The sequence below is a fragment of the Rhineura floridana genome, chromosome 6 (genome assembly GCF_030035675.1).
Source record: "Rhineura floridana isolate rRhiFlo1 chromosome 6, rRhiFlo1.hap2, whole genome shotgun sequence".
In the NCBI taxonomy this organism is placed as follows: domain Eukaryota; kingdom Metazoa; phylum Chordata; class Lepidosauria; order Squamata; family Rhineuridae; genus Rhineura; species Rhineura floridana.
Window position 1 is genome coordinate 85,622,627 of NC_084485.1, and position 19,515 is coordinate 85,642,141.

The 19,515-nt window shown below is 41.7% G+C and overlaps 1 protein-coding gene across 1 annotated transcript in view; it reads left to right on the forward strand.

The window, feature by feature from the left end:
- Positions 1-403: 403 nt before the first annotated feature.
- LOC133387654 (vitamin D3 hydroxylase-associated protein-like) overlaps positions 404-19,515 on the forward strand; it is a 37,766-nt gene continuing 18,654 nt past the window's right edge. The window contains exons 1-5 of the mRNA XM_061632873.1: positions 404-743; positions 4,544-4,657; positions 9,364-9,504; positions 10,830-10,963; positions 18,035-18,241. Of these exons, the coding sequence (XP_061488857.1) occupies positions 534-743; positions 4,544-4,657; positions 9,364-9,504; positions 10,830-10,963; positions 18,035-18,241 (806 nt within the window). The 5' untranslated portion in view covers positions 404-533. The remainder of the gene's footprint in view (positions 744-4,543; positions 4,658-9,363; positions 9,505-10,829; positions 10,964-18,034; positions 18,242-19,515) is intronic.

A 19,515-nucleotide genomic window follows, 5' to 3' on the forward strand; every position in this document is an offset into this window, starting at 1 on the left:
CTCTTAGTCTGTCTGGAGTGTTTACTGTGGCACTTTTCAGAACTGCAACCGACAACTCTGCTATCCTTTGGTACATACAGATTTTCATCAAATGTTGATTACTACCCTAGGAGTTAAACACTGTTGAGTTGGGCTTGATGTCCTTTACTAATTTGCAATTGTCTCCCAAGACATGTGTGTGGCCATGCATGTGTGCCCCTGGGGAAATGTTAACAGCTTTTTTTTTTACTGTAATACAGAAAGAAACAGGTGGATCCCCTTGTTCTGCTAAGATTAATAGCTATGAAGCATGTTGGAATGTTAGGGAGGATTCACTGATGATAGCCAATCCCTGTCTGACTACACTAGTGAGACACTTTCCTAGACGTTCTTCAGCCCTGAACGCACAAGCTTCTTTTGCTTGGAACTGACGGCTCCAGGGTGGGATTAAATTACCACTTGCTTCCTTTCCTCACTGTCCTTCCTATTAGCTCCTATGAATTTACAGCTGTAGCAGCTTCCCCTGGCTGAGAGCTGTGAGCAAATTTCCCATTATGGCTCTAGACAAAGTGAAGAGTCTCTTGTCTGATGCAGGGGTCAATGTGTGCATTGTCTCAGCTGTACTTTGTGGTTCAGCCACTGCAATCGTGGTGGTCAAATGGGTGAATCAGAGATGGGTTCAGAAGAAACTCAAAGAGGCCAAGAGGAGGCGAGAGCTTGGCTTTCAACAAATGGAGAAGGCAGCAAGACAGTTTAAACAGCAGGTGAATATTATTGCATATTACTTGGATAAAGAAGGGGTTTTCTTCTTTTTTAAAAAATATGGTTCATATCTTTAGTGGATCTTCTTTTAGATTCTCTGCAACGTGCAGAGTTGCTATTGCTGGTTCTTTTTTTAAGTACAAATATTATGAAAGATGGCAGATCTTTCTAGGTGTCTTACAGTGATGACACTATACTTTGTTCCCCAAAATCTATGTGAATTTAACTTTCTTTTCCTCTGCTTTCTCTGTATCCTTCAGCTAAGATTATTCCTCCTGACGTATGCACCCTCTCTAACTTTAGGAGCTTGTTGATACCGAGACATACCTTGTGTCATGGAAGGGAGGGTATAAAGTTGCTTTCCTCTTTTCCTCCTGCTGCATTTAAACTGGCAGTCTGAATGCAGCTGTCCCTCCCCCAGTCATCCACTGGCTGTTAACAAATCATGTACCATTAAAGAAGGGATATTTGAGCTTGAGGTTAATGTTTGCTTGGCAATTGCTGGTGCATGCATGCCAAGGTCAATGCTGACTTTCTTTGGATACACAAAGCAACCCCCTTCTACTTGACTACCTTCTTGCACAGAGATGAGTAAACAGAATTATGGGCCAAGAGAGAACTTACAATGCCCATTATTTAGCTTTAACTCTTCCTGCATGGGCTTTATGAAAATACAGCCCAGAGCTTTTCTTGATGCAGAGGGAACACATCAGCATACTGTATGGTTCCCTCTATGTGCAGAGCTTTCCCTACTTGTTAAATAATGCAGGAGTGACTTGTCAGCCCCCAAAATCAATTTGATTTTTCAAGTGTACCAAAAAGTTAAAAGTTTGGAGCATTTGATCCAAATGTGTTTAAAGTCCAATTTCTTACTCCCTTGCATTCTTATCAGTCCCTGTCCTCAGGGTGTAATGGAGGAGTAAAGCAGGGAAACACAGCTCCAGGACTCTTTTCAGAGTGGAAATGACAAAGTCATCTGCCAGAGTGCCAGGGTAACTGATGGACTTTTCTTGCTCTGGCAAGTGATTGATGTGATAACGAGTCTTCCAAGTTAATTTGTGACAGCTTAGAACAGAGGAAGCCAGAGAATGAGGAAAATAATCACGATACTACTTTTCTTTTCTTTGATGGGGTTCCTACTTCACACTAGCAGTTTAAATGGTAAGACTTCTTAAAGGCTGCATTTCAGCTGGCTACAGGGTTTTTGTGTGTGTGTTAAAACTCAATGTGTTTAGACCACACTTGAAATACTGTGCAGTTTTTGTCAACTCACCTCAGAAAGGATATTGCAGAGCTGGAAAAGGTTCAGAAAAGGGAAACCAAAACGATTAAGGGGTTGGAACAACTCCCCCATGAGGAAAGGTTGCAACATTTAGTTGAGAAAAAAGTGAAGGGGGACCTGACAGAGATGTATAAAATTATACATGGTGTGGAAAAAATGGATGGATTTCCCCCCTTCTCTCGTAATACTAGAACTCAGGGCCATCCAATGAAGATGAATGTTGGAGGATTCAGGACAGACAAAAGAAAGTACTTCTTCACATAGCACATAGTTAAACTATGGAATTTGCCACTACAAGAAGTAGTGAATGTGATGACCACTGACTTGGGTGGCTGTAAAAGAGCCTTAGACAAATTCTTGGAGGATAAGGTTATCAATGGCTACTAGCCATGGGGGCTATGTTCTCCCTCCACCATCAGAGGCAGCATGCTTCTGAATACCATTTGCTAGAAACCACAGAAAAGGAGAGTGTGGTGCTTGAGGCCTGCCTGTATGCTTCCCATTGACATCTGGTTGGCCACTATGAAAACAGGATGCTGGACTAGATGGGCCTTTGTCCTGATCCAGCAGTACTCTTCTTGTGACTTGACTTACACAGTCAGATGTAAGCACCACTGAGGTTGATGGAGCTAACTAGGGATCTATTCATAGGTTTGTATCCATGCTGATCCTAATAAACTGGATTTTATGCAATATACTGCTGGGGTGTGTGTAGGATCAATACTGCTGCCTGTATTTTTGGACTCTCCTTGGTAGGACAGCTATGGGGGCTGCCATAATGAGATTCTGCACTTCAAAAATTACTACTACACTAGTGTCCATCCCACCTTCCCCAAGCAAAAAAACCCTTACCTTGGGAAGGGTGAAGGCAGTAACAGGCAGCTCCCTGACACAAGAGAATCCTTGCCCCATGATCTCTGGCAGGAAATGATGCCTTTGCATAATTTGCACCCTCTACTTTGTCAAAGGGAGTCTTCCACGTCCTGTTATGTCTCCTCCTTCACCAAGGTAAGCCTTTTTTTTAAAAAAAACTTGGAAATATGGGAGAGGGATTAGCAGAGTTGGGGAGTATGGTTCATTTCAAATCATGCCCAGTTCAAAGTGAGCTGTGCCTGACTCAAATAGGGACAGCCAGCTCACACTTTGAGCTCCCCATTTTTGAAAAAGACTTGTTGCATCTTTGAATGTAACCCTGTAGGTGTGCCCCAAAGTGGGCCCAAGTTTTCAGGACAGATTTGAAGGAATCCTTTTTTTTTTTTTTTTTTTTGGTCTGAAGGGAGTATTTGTAGGGGACTGTCATGGAATGACTGGCCAATCTGTGCCCTGCTTTGCATGTCTGAAAATGCAAAGTGCATTGTGTCTGCAATGCAATGTAGCAACATGGGCTGCTTTCCCATTGCACTTTATTCCATTATTCTGATGATTTCTTACCTGATAATTTGCACATTATATTTGATCTTTCACACAAAGTACAAGCTAGTTCTGGAATTCTAATGGAATATAGTGTAAGTTTAACACTAATTTTTGTGATAAATAATACCAGAAATAATCCATTTGCAACCTTAGGAACCCAGAAAATCATGGGAGTTTTTCGCTAGCTGCAGCTGCTCATGTGACAGGGGCTGCTTTCAAACATGGGGCTTATTGTGTTAGTTTAATGGATTAAAATGGTAGCGCTTCTGTACCAATTTATAAAATTCCTTTCACACTGCAATATCTGTTGTGTTAAGGAATAACAGCTTTTTCAGCCAATATACCAGTATTTTACGCAATTGTCTTTCACACAGCTGCGATGAACATCTAGTTTTTGTCCCTCACCCATTATACACATACGCACTGTAGTTCCCCACTTATTTATCACAATGATTAGCACTAAACGTGCACTATATTCTAGTAGAATTCCAGCACTAGCTTGTACACTGTGTGAAAGATCAAATATAATGCGCAAATTATCAGGTAAGAGATCATCATCAGAATAAAGGAACAAAGTGCAGTGTAAAAGCAACCAGGTATCCCAGTGTGCAGTGCATTCCCATCCTTTAGGTGTGCAGGGATTTTTTGTCTGACAACAATTGTACCGGTATTTTGGTGTAGGCATGGATAGCAGCAGCATTTCACACACACATTCCTGTGGCTCTACAACTAAACACATATATAAATATGTCCGACGCCAAAGGGAGAGCGGTTGCATGGTGACAGGACAAGATCTTAAACCTCCTACACACTGGGGAACTACAGTGTGCATGTGTATAATGCGTAAGGATGAAAACTAGATTTTCATTGCAGCCGTGTGAAAGACAGTTGAGCAAAATGCTGATATATCAGCTGAAAAAGCTATTGGTCCTTAATGCCAACAGGTACTGCAGTGTGAAAGGAATTTTAGAAATCGGAACAGAAGAGATACCATTTTAATCCGTTAAACTAATGCAATAAGCCTCATGTTTGAAAGCAGGCATGGTCTAGCAAGCAAGTGCCCATTAAGTAGCAGTATATCAGCAATATGCTTGTTCCCTGTTGCAGAACCCAGGAGTGAAAGCTGCTTCAATTCTATCTCTTCCTCTTGTGGAACTGGCTGCGAAGTTGAAAGATGGTTCATTGTCTCCAGAAAGTGTGCTCTACACCTACATGGAAAAGGTAAGGCTGATTTCAATTTTAAGGAGTGACGCAGGTAGGATAATACATCATTTGTACAAACTCAGAAGCTACACAGTAGAAATCAGTGGTATCTCACAGCATAAATGTTGTAGTGCTAATTTTAAGGATCTGATATGGAAGCCAGTCCATTGCCAAACATTTTGTCATGGAAAGAGCTAAAGAGCCTAAGTGTACGGAGTGGACGGGGGTGGGGGACACAAGCGGGTGGGGGGCATTGTAAAATCTTTAGCATCCGCCAGGACTTAGACTCCAGTGTTATAGCAGGTCAATCAAGCGGAGTATCCAGAGCACAGCCTTGTCCCGATTTCTTGGATGAGTTTTAGTTGGTACAGCTTGAAGACATTGACAAGGTGCTTGGACAGGTTCGTGCAACCACTTCTGTGCTGGATCCTTGCCCTTCTTGGCTAATAAAAGCTAGCAGGGATGGAACAGCTGGCTGGGCCAGGGAAGTGATTAATGCTTCTCTGTGAGAGGGGGTGGTCCCTGACCGCCTGAAAGAGGCAGTAGTGAGACCACTCCTGAAGAGACCCTCCTCGGACCCAGAAAATCTTAATAACTATAGGCCTGTGGCAAATGTTCCATTCCTGGGCAAGGTCCTTGAACGACTGGTTGCGGGCCAGCTCCAGACACTCTTGGATGAGACCGATAATCTGGATCCATTTCAGTTGGGTTTCAGGCCTGGTTTTGGCACAGAAACAGCCTTGGTCGCCCTGTATGATGACCTCTGTCGGGAGAGAGACAGGGGGAGCGTGACTCTGTTGATTCTCCTTGATCTCTCAGCAGCTTTCGATACCATCGACCATGGTATCCTTCTGGGGAGACTGGCTGAGTTGGGAGTGGGAGGTACTGCATTGCAGTGGTTCCGCTCCTACTTGGCAGGTCACCTCCAGAAGGTGGTGCTTGGGGAACATTGCTCTGCATCCTGGACTCTCCAGTATGGGGTTCCGCAGGGGTCAGTTCTGTCCCCCATGCTGTTCAACATCTACATGAAACCGTTGGGTCCAGTCATCCAGAGCTTTGGAGTGCGTTGCTATCAGTGCGCTGATGACACGCAGCTCTATTTCTCCTTTTCATCGTCTTCAGGTGAGGCTGTCAATGTGCTGAACCCGTTCCTGGCTGCGACAATGGACAGGATGAGGGCTAATAATGAGGCTCAATCCAGACAAGACTGAGATGCTGTTAGTGGGTGGTTCTTCTGACTGGATGGTGAATGTCCAACCTGTCCTGGATGGGGTTGCACTCCCCATGAAGGAGCAGGTTCGTAGCTTGTGGGTTCTCCTAGAACCATCTCTGTCACTTGAGGCTCAGGTAACCTCGGTGGCACGGGGTGCCTTCTACCAACTTCAGTTGGTGGCCCAGCTGCACTCCTATCTGGACAGGGATAACCTGGCTTCAGTTGTCCATGCTCTGGTAACCTCCAAGTTAGATTACTGCAATGCACTCTACATGGGGCTGCCTTTGAAGATGGTTCGGAAACTGTAGGTTGTGCAAAATGCAGCGGCCAGATTGGTAACAGGGACCAGACATATAAAACCAATTCTGGCCTGCTTGCATTGGCTGCCTGTATGTTTCCGAGCTTGATTCAAGGTGCTGGTTTTAACCTATAAAGCCTTACACAGCTTGCGACCACAATACCTGATGGAACGCCTCTCCCGATACGAACCAACCCGTACACTACACTCAACATCTAAGGCCCTCCTCCGGGTGCCTACTGCAAGGGAAGCTTGGAGGGTGGCAACAAGGGAGAGGGCCTTCTCAGCGGTGGTCCCCAAATTATGGCATGATACATTTGACGAGATGCGCCTGGCGCCATCACTGTTATCTTTTTGGCGCCAGGTCGAGACTTTCCTTTTCTCCCAGGCATTTTAGCATGTGTTTTTAAATTGTTTTAAATGCTTAAATTGTGTTTTAAATTGTTTTTAAAAGATGTTTTAAATTTGTATATGTGTTTTTAGTGTTTTTAGGTACTGTATACCGGCTATGGGGCGGTATATAAATACAATAAATAAATAAATAAATAACCACCCAATGCATGGGTGGTGAACTGGACCTGGCCAGTAGACCAGATCCTGACTTTTCCCAACCCCTACAGACCATACTGAGAAGCAGGCAGGGCTGCCCATACGTCAATCACTTGATATCACTCTGACATCGGGTAAAGCATTTTCATTGGTCTGCATGGCTGAAATCAAACTGCTGCGGGCAAAGGTTCTGAGAGTTTGTAGGCACTGATAACAAGCTGACCATTGCCACCTGCAAACCCCTGTGCCTTTGTCTGCATGCTTTGATTTCAGAGTGCCCAGGTAAAGGAAGAAGGCTATGCAGGTGCTGCCAATTGGCTTGTCCCTGCTTTTGGCAGGGAGCCACAACTTGACCTGCCCCATACCTGAGATCATACATGCTGTCAGCCATAGGGCAGGTGGAAGGGGATCGCTGAAAACTGCTTGGCCTAATTAGGTTCACGGGCTGGAGTTTCCTCACCACTGCATTACACAAACACACACCTTAGACATTTAGTCTAATACATTTGAATAAAGGTTGCTTAATTTATTTAATATTTTAATAAAACTATATTTAATTTTAAGAAAATTAAAAATGTCTTCACCATTTCCCCCACCCAAGCAAAAACAAAAACAAAAAAACCCCTACTCCCTAATCCTGAAGTTCTACAGATATATTCTGAGCCAAGGTAATTCAAATTCAGCTCCAAGAAAAGCCACATTCTGCAGCTGGCATCACTTATTCAAATAATACTCCTAGCCCCCCTCAGAGTGATAGAGTTAATGGGAGAGTCTACCATCATCCTCCCCACCCCCATCTGGCACCTCTAGGGCATGTAAGGGACTCAGCCCTTTGACACACCATATGATCTGCAGAGTTATTTTCAGCCGCAATAGATTTATGATGGTTCCTAGCAGCTAAGCTACCAGCAATTTCCATTTTTGGAGCTGCTTGGCTTTGAGGCTTGTGAGGAGGGAAGCAGGGCTTTGTGAAGGGGATCGAGTGAACACAGTGCCAGCTTGGCGGCTAGTAGATGTAGGCTGCTGCTTAAGTGCCCCAAGATAAATGTGATTTTGTTGGATGGTGGGGATAGGCAACAGATGCATCACCAAATGGAGTGGTTTGTTTAAGAGTGTTTATATACCACTTTGCATCACCAGGTGACCCCCAAAGTGGTTTCCATAATAACTAATAAAACCTCATCAAAAAAACCAACAGTTAAACTGCAATAATAAAACTACAAAAGAACAGTACTATAATATAAAATAGACTCAAGGCTCAAATACTTTGACCATAGCCTTTGAAAGAGAGAGACAAAACAAGTTTTCACCAAGCAATGTAGCTCCATCAGTCTCATTGCCATCCATGCCTCCCGGGAGGGGGTACACTAGGGTACCGCTTCAGAGAAGGCCCTGCTCCCAAATCTGTGTTTATATATCCTATATATGAGAGGGGGGCAGTGATGGAAATGGTTCCCAAAGCTGTTACTAGTGGGATGTTCCAGTGAAATTATTTGTTTCTTTTGGAGTCCATCTATTCAGTCTTGTTACAAACATGGGGGTAATTCCTTATTTATTCCTTGTGCTACAGTGTTAACAAACTGCTCAGAAAATTACTTGTGATATCACAAGTTAGTCCCAGTCAATGATATGGAAATTATTTGCATCCTTGGACCAGCCTAGTGCTCCCTGAAAATGCATAAAAAACCATAAATTTTTTCAAGAACTTAACAAAAAGAAAATTCTACTTTTTGTTCCGTGGTTAATGTTTAGTCAGTGAAGCATACATAGTGATTAAATACTGTTGTACTTTTTTAGGCTTACTGCTTTGGAACCAGTTGCCTGCAGATTGCTCCTTGAGAATTATTAGCAAGAAAACCAGCTCAGCCTCCTGCAGTTAACATGTTATTGTCTTTATTTATGTTACAAACGGCTTTATATGTTTAGGAAAATACCCAAAGCAGTTTACTACACTAAAACATGTTGTAACAATAAAAATAAAACTCTAATACAATGATTCATAACATTTTAAATTAAAATGCGATATCCACAGTAAACTGTGGGTTGTGGCAGACCATTATTAATAGTTAAGGAAGGCCGAGATGAATTTTTTTTAATGTACAACAAAATCCTAATATGATCAGCGTTTATTTAATTTCTTCACAGTGAACTGATAGGTGAACACTACACCGCAAACAGAAGTCAGAATACACCCTTTGTTGTCTTCAGATTAGGAGCCCCTTAGCTGCAATTATCTAGTAGCATGTGGGGGTGGATGGTGCCCACTGGAACTCAGAAGGCAGAGAGCCCAACAGTAAGCGGAGGCAAAGCCAATGACAGGCAGAGCCAACTAATTCTAGTTTTGCCCCATCCTTCATCTCCCTGCTGAATCCTACAAGGACAACACAGAGATTGAGGAAGAGAAAGCCGACAGGCAGGGCCACCCACTGGACTGGTTGTGCGTAAGAAGGCAGGCAGGTGGGGACTGGCTGAGGGTAGACTGAGGTTGGTGGGGCAGTGCCCATTGGCCCTAGCGGGCTAGCCTCCACTTTTAGTATGTTTGTCTTGCAGGATTATCACACAAACAAAAGCACTACGTTTGCAATGTGGAAAAGAGGCCTCCACAATGTGAACAGTCAAGAAGAGAGTATGCTGTCATGGTTTACCTTCCTCTTTCACACATAGGCCTTAGAGGTAACCCGGCAAATCAACTGCGTGACAGACTTCCTTCCAGAGTGCGAGGAACAGCTCCGGGAATTGAAAAAAATGGAGAAAGGATTGCTGTATGGAGTCCCTGTCAGTATCAAGGAAAATGTGGCTTGCAAGGTACTTTTTGCCATTATTCCTTAATAACTGTGATGAGGGGAAGACGAGGAGGATTCTATTATTGTTGTTATTATTATTATTATCTTTATTTTTACCCCACCCTTTTTCCAAAATTGGAACTCAGGGCGGCTTACAGATAAAAGTGGATACATATAATAAAAACATACAAAAATCTGCATTAAACTAAACTTAAACTATTTGCAACATTAAAACATTAACATACACTCAAAATACTTAAAAACAATTTTAAAATAGTGCAATTAAAACCGTGAACAATACAGCATACCTCTAAAGGCCATGTCCTAAGCACCTTCTGTTCCAAAAGCGCGTTGGAATAAAAAAGTCTTCACCTACCGACGAAAAGCCAGCAAGGAGGGAGCCATTCTTACCTCCCTAGAAAGGGAGTTCCAAAGCCTAGGGGCGGCCACCGAAAAAGCCCTATCTTGGTCCCCACCCGTCGTGCTTGTGATTCTACAGTAGAATGAGCTTGTGAATTTAAAGCCAGTAAAGATATGTATATCTTAATATTTAGATTTGTTTAGATTGCTTGATTAAATCAGCCTTGCTGTTCACTCTTTTGAGGGCAAATACCCACTCATGTTTTGCCCACCTGCAGTAATCCTCCATAATCCTCACAAACTTCACCTTTAGTCATGTGTGTCGGCAGGAATTTTTCTATGGAATGCAGGGAAGGCGGCAAAGTAAAACAGAAAAGGGGAGCAGGCTAATTTCTCACACACACAAAAATGAGGATAGTGCATGTACTTTTTGTCTCACATTTCACATTCTACAAATGCTTTCCAGGTTTTGTTAAATGAAAGTTGGGAGTTCTGACTTATGGTGCATTGGGGCAAATCCCCTCCTCATGTGGAGTTGATACACATATCTTTAGTAGGGGTTTTCAATGGAAAATAAAGGTAATAATTAGGGTAGAGGGAAAGGCAAAGACTGGGGCAGAAGGACAGTGAAGTTTTCCCATACACATAAGAAGGATGGCAGAATATAAAGTTACTGCAGATGTTTTCTGTCCATACTTCTTTTTTTTAATGACAATAAATGCTACTGGGGATGTTCTTAAAATGTACAAGCTATCTATACAATTTCCAGTGGGGAGGACTAACCTAATTCCTTATAAATATATGCCTGAATTCACTTTCAAAAGTGAAATTTTAGGGTATTTTATAGTGATTGGTAGGATTATGGTAATTTTCTTAAAACAAAATTCTTCCCTACTTTCCTTTCTAATGCTGTTGGGTGTTTTTTGCGGGAAATGGCCCACAGATCTAAGGTTAAGTTCTTCACTTATTTTGTTTCTCTTCTTTAAGGGGTATCCCAACACACTTGGCTTGGTGAAATTTCTAGACTGTCCTGAGCAGGAGGACTCTGTGATAGTCAAGGTTTTAAAGAAACAAGGGGCAATTCCATTTGTGAAGACTAACACGTCACAGGCCATATTAAAGTAGGTATTTGTTCCTTTACTTAAACCATTTCTTTTGTGTAATTTTTAAAGAGAGCAGCTGGGTTTTAACCGTCTGACTAGGTTTGCCATTTTTGGTAACGTGAAACACAGAAATTAAGGAGGTGGGGCTCTTCCTATTATTTTATCTCCATGCCTATCTCTGAACAGGAATAAATTCAAGTCAGGCTTTACAACAATGGTGGGGAACCTGTGGCCCTCCAGATGCTGTTGGACTCCAACTCCCATCAGCCCCAGCTAGCATGTCAATGGTCAGGGATCATGGGAGTTGCAGTCAAACAATTTCTGGTGGGTCACAGGTTCCTCATTCCTTGCATTTCAAGGTCCATTTTCTTTGCAGAAGGGAGAAATGCTAGAAGTTTTATGGTTTGTTTGTGAAAACCTGTTTATTTACAAGTGTACTTGTTGTCAGATTTGAGAAGAAATGAAGCAGAAGCCGCCTTCATCTCAGCCCATGGCTTATTGGTCTCATGACAGAGAATTGGTTCAGGCCCCAAAGTCCAATAAACTGAAAGCATCCTGGTCTGCTTCTCCAAACCAATTTTTCTAACTGCTAGAAATTAGTATTTAAGAACAGACTGTACAAAATGCCCCTGTTACAAACAAAACGCCCCAGTTCCTTTTAGGGATTCTGGTGGCTTGGGTTCGCTCCCAATACTCACCCCAATAGAGTTCAGAAAACGATGAAACAATGATGGAGAAGGAGTATATTTATTACTAACACGTGCACGTGGAGAAACAGCCAAAGCTAGTTCTGGCAAAACTAAGCATTGTTAGCCTTTTTATCAGCTTTGTTATGTTAATTACATTAGCATCATTATCATCATAACTTCATCACTTTTACATCACTTTAATTCATGCCCACTTTTCTCTGGTACCTTCCCCTTTCTTCCTAGCTCCATATTTGGAGTTTGTTATTCACACTTATTTTTCCCATTTCAACCTTGGATGTTGCAACAAAGTTTAATACCTTCTTCTTCAACACAGCTGGACATTGCAACAAAGCCTGATTTTCCCAGTAATTTTGCAGACGCAGCTTTATACAAACAATACCAGTCAGCAAGTTAGCATTTCTGTTTAACACACACACAAGTAAATTAACTGTGTAAATTAACTGTGCTACAATTCCCAAAATGAGCAATGTTTATGTTTAATTTAAATAAGCAAAATTCAGTGTCAAAATCCCCCCCTTAGAAGCTTTCTGATATTTATATCATATAGCTTCTTCATTCTGAATAACTTGTTGATACATAATTTTGCCATACATTTGCATACTACTTTTAGTTACCGCATTATCTATTATGCTGCGAATACCATTCATGATTATAGGTAATAAGCAAGGCAAAAACATACATCCCAATAAAATCAAAACAACCAATACAATCATTGTCTTCATTCCTCCAAACCAATTGAACCAACTTCCCCAGCTTCCAAGATTTATTCCTTTCCAGGTCTGCACTGGGGCATGAGCAAGTACCTTAATTTTGTTGGCAATATCTTTTACTACTTCACCATTGTCATCAATTTTCAAACAACATTCTGTTAAATTGAGGAGTCCACAGACCCCTCCTTCTTTGGCTAATAAATAGTCCAAGGCCAGCCTGTTTTGGAGTATTGCTTCTCTCATTTGAGTTGACTGATCAGCAAGCAATGTTAAAGCTTTAGCTGTTTGATTAGTTATTATCTCCAATACCGCCTGAAGTCTAATGAGGCGATTCAAAATATATATTGGGCCACGGTATCCTGCTGAGCCATCATGTGCCCATGAGGCCGGATCATAATGTTTAATGATCCGTTCTGGAGGCCAAGTGTCTTCCCAGTTATTCCTTTGGCCTTTAGTCAAAGAGGTATCAATGGCCCGCTTCTTTCTGTCGGACTGTTCTCCATCAAATACTGGAATTAAAGGATTTAGGTTTCCACCTTTTATGGTATACATTGGCTGTATGATTCCAACATAGCAAATGCCAGTCCAATTTAAGGGGAGAATTGCATAAGCCTTTTGACCACAAATCCAGTAATGTCCTTTTAGCGCAGGCATGGTAGTATTATGTAAAATTGGGGAACCTTTATTATAAGGAATGTAATAGGTATCCTTTGAGCCAAGAGGGCCTGTAACAATGCAGTATCCTTGTCCCTGAACAAAATTACACTTCCATAATTGGGATTCATTCCTGTAAGTACATTTAGTATCATTATTAGTTTGGTTCCACACTGCCCAATAATTCTGAAATCCTAAAATGACAGTCCCATTAAGGTGTTTCCATAGCCAACCTTGATCTTTCAAGACCATAGGAACTGTTAGGTTTCTTTCTTGGCACTCATTCAATTGAATATCTGTGGGTTCACACTTGGATCTACACGAACTCTGGTTACGCGCATCAGGGACACATGAACACCATGGTCCATTTGTGAGTTGGACATGTGTGTAATTCCATTGGGAGGCGAATGTAGTACAATTTGTGACTGGGCAACCATTTATGGAACAATACTCACGCCACCCCAGCATCCAATTACATTTACTGGTTCCAACATATTTGCCTCTAGAAATGTTCGGTTGGAGGCAATATTTGCCAAGACTTGAACTATACAAATCCCATGTATGAGGCTCTGTCCAGGTGCTTAAATTAACATGCACCTCACTTACGTTACTCAAGAGCCATCGGGGTGCAAGAGGAAATCCAATCCACGGCCATTTTAGAAATCCTTTTGGACTTCCACAAACCCAACAATTTGTGAGATTAAATTCTTTGGCTACCTCTTGGGCGAGCTCAACAAACACATTTTCCTTTTTCTCCTGGAATGAGCGCCTTTGACGACTATGTATTCTCGTTACATGCATGGGAAAAGAGGTTGGAAAGTAGACATATATCATATATAGAAAAGTAAAACACAAGATAGTACCAAACATAGGCTTAAAGCCAAAGGAGTTGGTACTTACGTGGGTTCGACCCATTTTGACATAAAAGCTATTTACCCTGTGGATTTAGTTCCACCTACCTATTGGGCCCAGTATTCCACCCTCCGGCCTTCAATCAATCCTTCCATGGGCCAATCTCTCATATACTTTGGGGCTTGATAATAAAGGTTGGTTTTTGTTACCACCTTAGGTCTATATCGTACGGGTATCTCCTGTTGGACTGTTACCATAACAAAGATACTTGGTCTTAGACAATCAGACCCTGTGGGGTAGCTTGTATCTTGAACCTTTTTGCAGATCCGCCCATTTATTAATTTATCTCAGATGTACGGTCCTAAGATCAATATCAGGCAGAAGAACAGAACTTAAATAAGTTCTGTCAACAATATGTATGTGTGCCCTCTTGGGGTGTGTCCTCCGATTGGTACAAGTATCTACCAATTGCACTACTGTTATTGGAATCTTCCTCCTAGGATCTCCTGGCACCTGTGCACTAACAGCCTGGATGGGAAAAGGTTTCCGTGAACCTCCCATGCAATCTCAGTCTTTTTGTTTCTTCAACTTGAGCTTCAGGTTGAAACCCGGCACGGTTTCCGACAACCACTTTGCTTCAGGTGTCTGATCCTTTGCCTCTCCAGGTGGGGAGTCCTTGGCTACTCCCTTCTCGGGTTCCTGGATAATTACAGGTTCTGCTCTCTTAATTCTACTGGCATGGACTCATCGCTTGTGGCCTACAAGCTTTACTGCCGATTCGGTAATTAGAATGATCTGCTCCGGCAGTCCCCACGTGGACTGCAAAGGTTCTTGCTTCCACTTCCGAACTCGTACCCAATCACCAGGTTGGTACTGATGGATTGCCACATCCAGGGGTAACCTCTGAAACTCACAATTGTGCCTGTGAATAGAGGACAAAACACCCTGCAAGGCAGTAACATACTCCAATAACTGTCTATTCCCCAGTTCCCCATTAATCTCTGTCTGGGGCCCAGCCTCAATGGGAGGTCTGCCAAACAGTGACTCAAAAGGAGTCAATTTTGTTTTTCCCCTTGGAGTGTTTCTCATAATGGTCAAAGCCAATGGCAATGCTGTCACCCAATTCAACTTGGTTTCTTGGCACAATTTAGTCAACAAAGTCTTAACCGTCCGGTTAGCACGTTCAACTTGACCGGATGATTGTGGTCTCCACGGAGTATGGAGGTTCCACTTGAACCCCAAGGCCGCACTTACAGCGCAAATTATCTTACTCACAAAGTGCGGACCTTGGTCTGACTCAAATGTCTCTGGCATGGAGTATCTTGGGAAAATTTCCTTCAACAGTATCTTTGCTACTGTAATGGCTGTCGCCGCCCGTGTGGGGAAGGCCTCTATCCATCCTGTCAACTGGTCTATTATAACAAGTAAATACTTGTACCCCGCACATCTTGGTAATTCTGCAAAGTCTATCTGTAGTCTCTGGAAAGGGTAATAGGCCCATGGTCTTCCTCCCATGGCCAGCGGTGGCTTTGGAGCAGGATTAGTTGCTGCACAGATAGTACATCCATATACCGCTCGCTTTGTTTCTTCATATAATCCTGGTGCAACTACTTGTCTGATTAGAAGATCCCCTAAAGCATTGTCTCCAGGATGAGTCTGTTTATGAGTTTCCATTACAAGGGCTCGAAGCACCACTCGTGGGACGAAGATTAATCCTGTAGGTAACTGCCACCAACCATTAGTCAATTGCTGAGCCCCATACGGTGCTGCAGCATCTTCCTCTTTCTTAGAATATTGAGGAATCAACTCCTTCCATGGAATTATAATGTTCATTAAATTCCTCTCCAATGGTAGTCCACTCAGCGCTGCTTCCTTTGCAGCCTCATCTGCTTGATGATTTCCTTTTCGACGAACTGGATCCATTTCTCTTCCATGGGCCTTCACATGAATAATTGCTACTTTCTTTGGTAGTTGAACACACTCCAGAAATTCCTTTATCATCTGTTGATGCTCAATCCTGTGTCCATCACTTTTAATAAAACCTCTTTCTTTCCACAGCATAGCAAAAGCATGTGCAGTTTGGAATACATACTTGGAATCAGTGTATATATTCCCCTCTTGCTGGTCCAGTTCTCGCAGGGCATCTATGGCTGCAGCCAGTTCCGCCATCTGGGCTGAATAGGTGGCTGGCAACTTGATACTCTTTATGGCCTTTAAGTCCTCACACACGGCGTATCCTGCATACTGCTGTCCATTTATCACCTTCGAGCTTCCATCCACATATAAATGTCGCCCTGTTATTTGCTGATCAGTCAAGTCTACTCGGGTTTTCAATGAGTTTGTTATTCACACTTATTTTTCCCATTTCAACCTTGGACGTTGCAACAAAGTTTAATACCTTCTTCTTCAACACAGCTGGACATTGCAACAAAGCCTGATTTTCCCAGTAATTTTGCAGACGCAGCTTTATGCAAACAATACCAGTCAGCAAGTTAGCATTTCTGTTTAACACACACACAAGTAAATTAACTGTGTAAATTAACTGTGCTACAATTCCCAAAATGAGCAATGTTTATGTTTAATTTAAATAAGCAAAATTCAGTGTCACACCTCCTCATTTTTACCCAAAATACCTGCAGTCCTGTTTTTGTTTTTTTTAATATAATTTTTTATTTGGGATTTCAAAAACAAAACAAAACAAAAAGAAAAAGAACAAATTAATAACTAATACAATAAAAAATATTGACTTCCGATTTGTCATAAATCAGCTATAGGTCTATAGTATATAACAAACCTGTCCCTTAATATATTACAAAATCACTTTCCTCCAGTGGTTATCTTGGTTAATCATTAAATCTCATTAACATCATATCATTTTATTCTTTCCACAAAAAGTCAAAGAGAGGTTTCCAGTCCTTGAGAAATATATCTATCGATTTTTCTCCAAATAGACATGTCAATTAATCCATCTATTCAAGTCTAGTAAATCCAGTAGTTTCAACAGCTATTCTTCCATTATCAGTGTTAGTTCCATCTTCCATCTCCATCCTTGCACACATAATTCTGCTGTCATAGTCATATAGTAAGAGTCTGATAGGAATTTCCTTCATCACAAATATTTTCTTGCCATCAATTCTGACTGTGTTACTGAAATATTGTTGTAAAGTCATATCTCTGTTCTTCTTTTTTACGGGGTGCACTAGCACATCTCTTGAGAGTTTTTCCATTGTCACATATCTGGAATTAATTCTATAAACTTTCTCTATCTCAGGTTCCATCAGATCATTCCAGTCCAGAAACCTTTTTGAAACATTGATAAATTTATCTCTGATATCTTCACCAATTCCTTCAGAGACAGCGCTGAATTCCAAGCAATAATCTTTGTCACTAGGATCCATCACAGCTATAAAATCCAAATCTTTTTCCAATTCCACATTTGATATATCTATTCCAATCTCCAGGACTTGCACCTTCCCTTTAATTTTTCTTTCATCTTCTGTTGCTTGTCCAGTTATATCTTCTGCAGTCCTGTTTTTGGAGGATGCTATTGTCAAAAGTATCTATATCCCATGTAGTTGAACAGCAAAACCAGGTTGCAAAAATTGTTTTCACATGTGAAAATTGTCTCTTAATTCATTTTATATTGATTTCATTGAACATTGGGGATTTCACTCTGAATAGCTATCGTCTAATGGGAGGAAGTGGCATTGCAATACTTATTCATCCAACCACTTGAACATTTTGATCATAGGTCACATTCACACCATACATTTAAAGCACTCTTATACCACTTTGTCATGGCTTCCCCCAAATAATCCTGGGAATTATAGTTTGTTAGGAGTGCTGCAAATTGCAGATCTGTGAGAGATCTCCTAACTCTCAGCACCCTTAACAAACTACAGTTCACAGGATTGTTTGGGGAAGCCATGATTGTTAAAATGGTATAAGAATGTTTTAAATGTATTGCTGTCCTATGGGTTCAAAAAGATCCCTGCTGCAGTCCCTAACAACTGTAAGATTTATTCACATACAGTTCCTTACTGATCTTGCTGCATTATGTTTAGTGAACTGCCTGTCTAACCCAGGTTCACACTTTGACAGAAAGAGTCCCGTAATTTTGAGCAAGGAGTATTAACTGACTAGTCCTTTCCTGTCCCACTCAGCATTGACTGTGGCAATACAGTCTTTGGACAAACCTTGAATCCTTTCAACCACAAGAAAACATCTGGAGGTTCCAGTGGAGGTGAAGCAGCCCTCGTTGGAGGAGGAGGGTCCATTCTTGGGATTGGGACAGATGTGGCTGCAAGCATTCGAGTGCCATGTGGCTTCTGTGGGATCTGTGGGTTCAAACCAACTGGCTATAGGCTGAGGTAAGTTTCACAGGTTTGGAAAGAAACAGCCATCCATAAATCATGTACAATCAACCCAGTGAGGAACAGCAAAATTGCACTTTAAAAGCAAACTATTCAGGCTTTCTACTGTTTTCATTTCAGAAAGCCATGGAAAAGTAGTCCTCTGGATGATAAATATAACCCCTGTTGGCTAGCATAATCATATGCCATTCAGGTGTCCACTGATGCAACAGTGCCATCATCCTCACTCCATGTGGAACACCCAGAAATGTAGACACCCAGTGCAAAGTGAGAGATTCACTCTGCCAGTATCTGCTGGTATGCTTAAGACTCTGGGAAGCATGCAAGGACAGAGCATCATATTGTGCACAGGGGATTGGATGGGACTGAGTACATCATATAAAGTGTGTGTAAAAATGCATGTGAAAATAACATCAAATGCGTTGTATTAGGGGAAAATGCTTTGCAAAATGTGTACATTAGAATTGCATACAAAAGTGTGTATATTATTAGGAGAAATATGCACTAAAATGCTGATGAATTTTCATGTGAACTTTTAAAAGAAGAATTCACAGGCTGATGCAGAAATGTTGGAAAAATGAGAAATGGAGAGAAACCAAAATGAATAGATTCGTCCCTCCCTAGGAGCACCTTACCGGTAGCATCAGATCTTTCTTTTTTTCTTCCCCCCCCCTCCACTGGTGGCTGGTATTTTTTAAAATGGCACTTTCCCCTCATAATGCACCAAAAATCTGCATCCAGGGAAGTCTGGGGAAAAGAAAATGGTCTTGGGCTACCGGCAGCTACTGCTGCCATAACTGATAGCAAAGGGGGGGGGAATCCACCACTGTTGCTCTAAGGGTGAGTTGCTGCCTCCCCCCCAATTCAGAGAAATGGTTACCCCACATTGGTAGCCTGAAAATGGGATCCTGAAAATCGTTTTAACGATCGATGATCATTTATTTCCATTGCTGCAGCAGCTGCTGCTATTGTTGTTGTTGTTGGTTGTTGTCGTCTGCTAGGGATGGAAAGATCTGTCAATTTTGGTTCTCTCAGTTTCTCATTTTTCCAATCTTAAATTCAGTTCTCCACAGTTCTGCATCAAATTGTGGTGGTGGTGTTTTTTTAAAAAAAATCCTCATGGAAAATTCTCCAGTGTTTGAGTGCAAATTTCTCCTAATATACACATTTTTATAGGCAGTTTTAACAAATGTACACATTTTGCAAGCTATTTCTCATCATATAATGCATTTTGTATGTTATTGTCAGTCATATATTCATTTTTATGCACT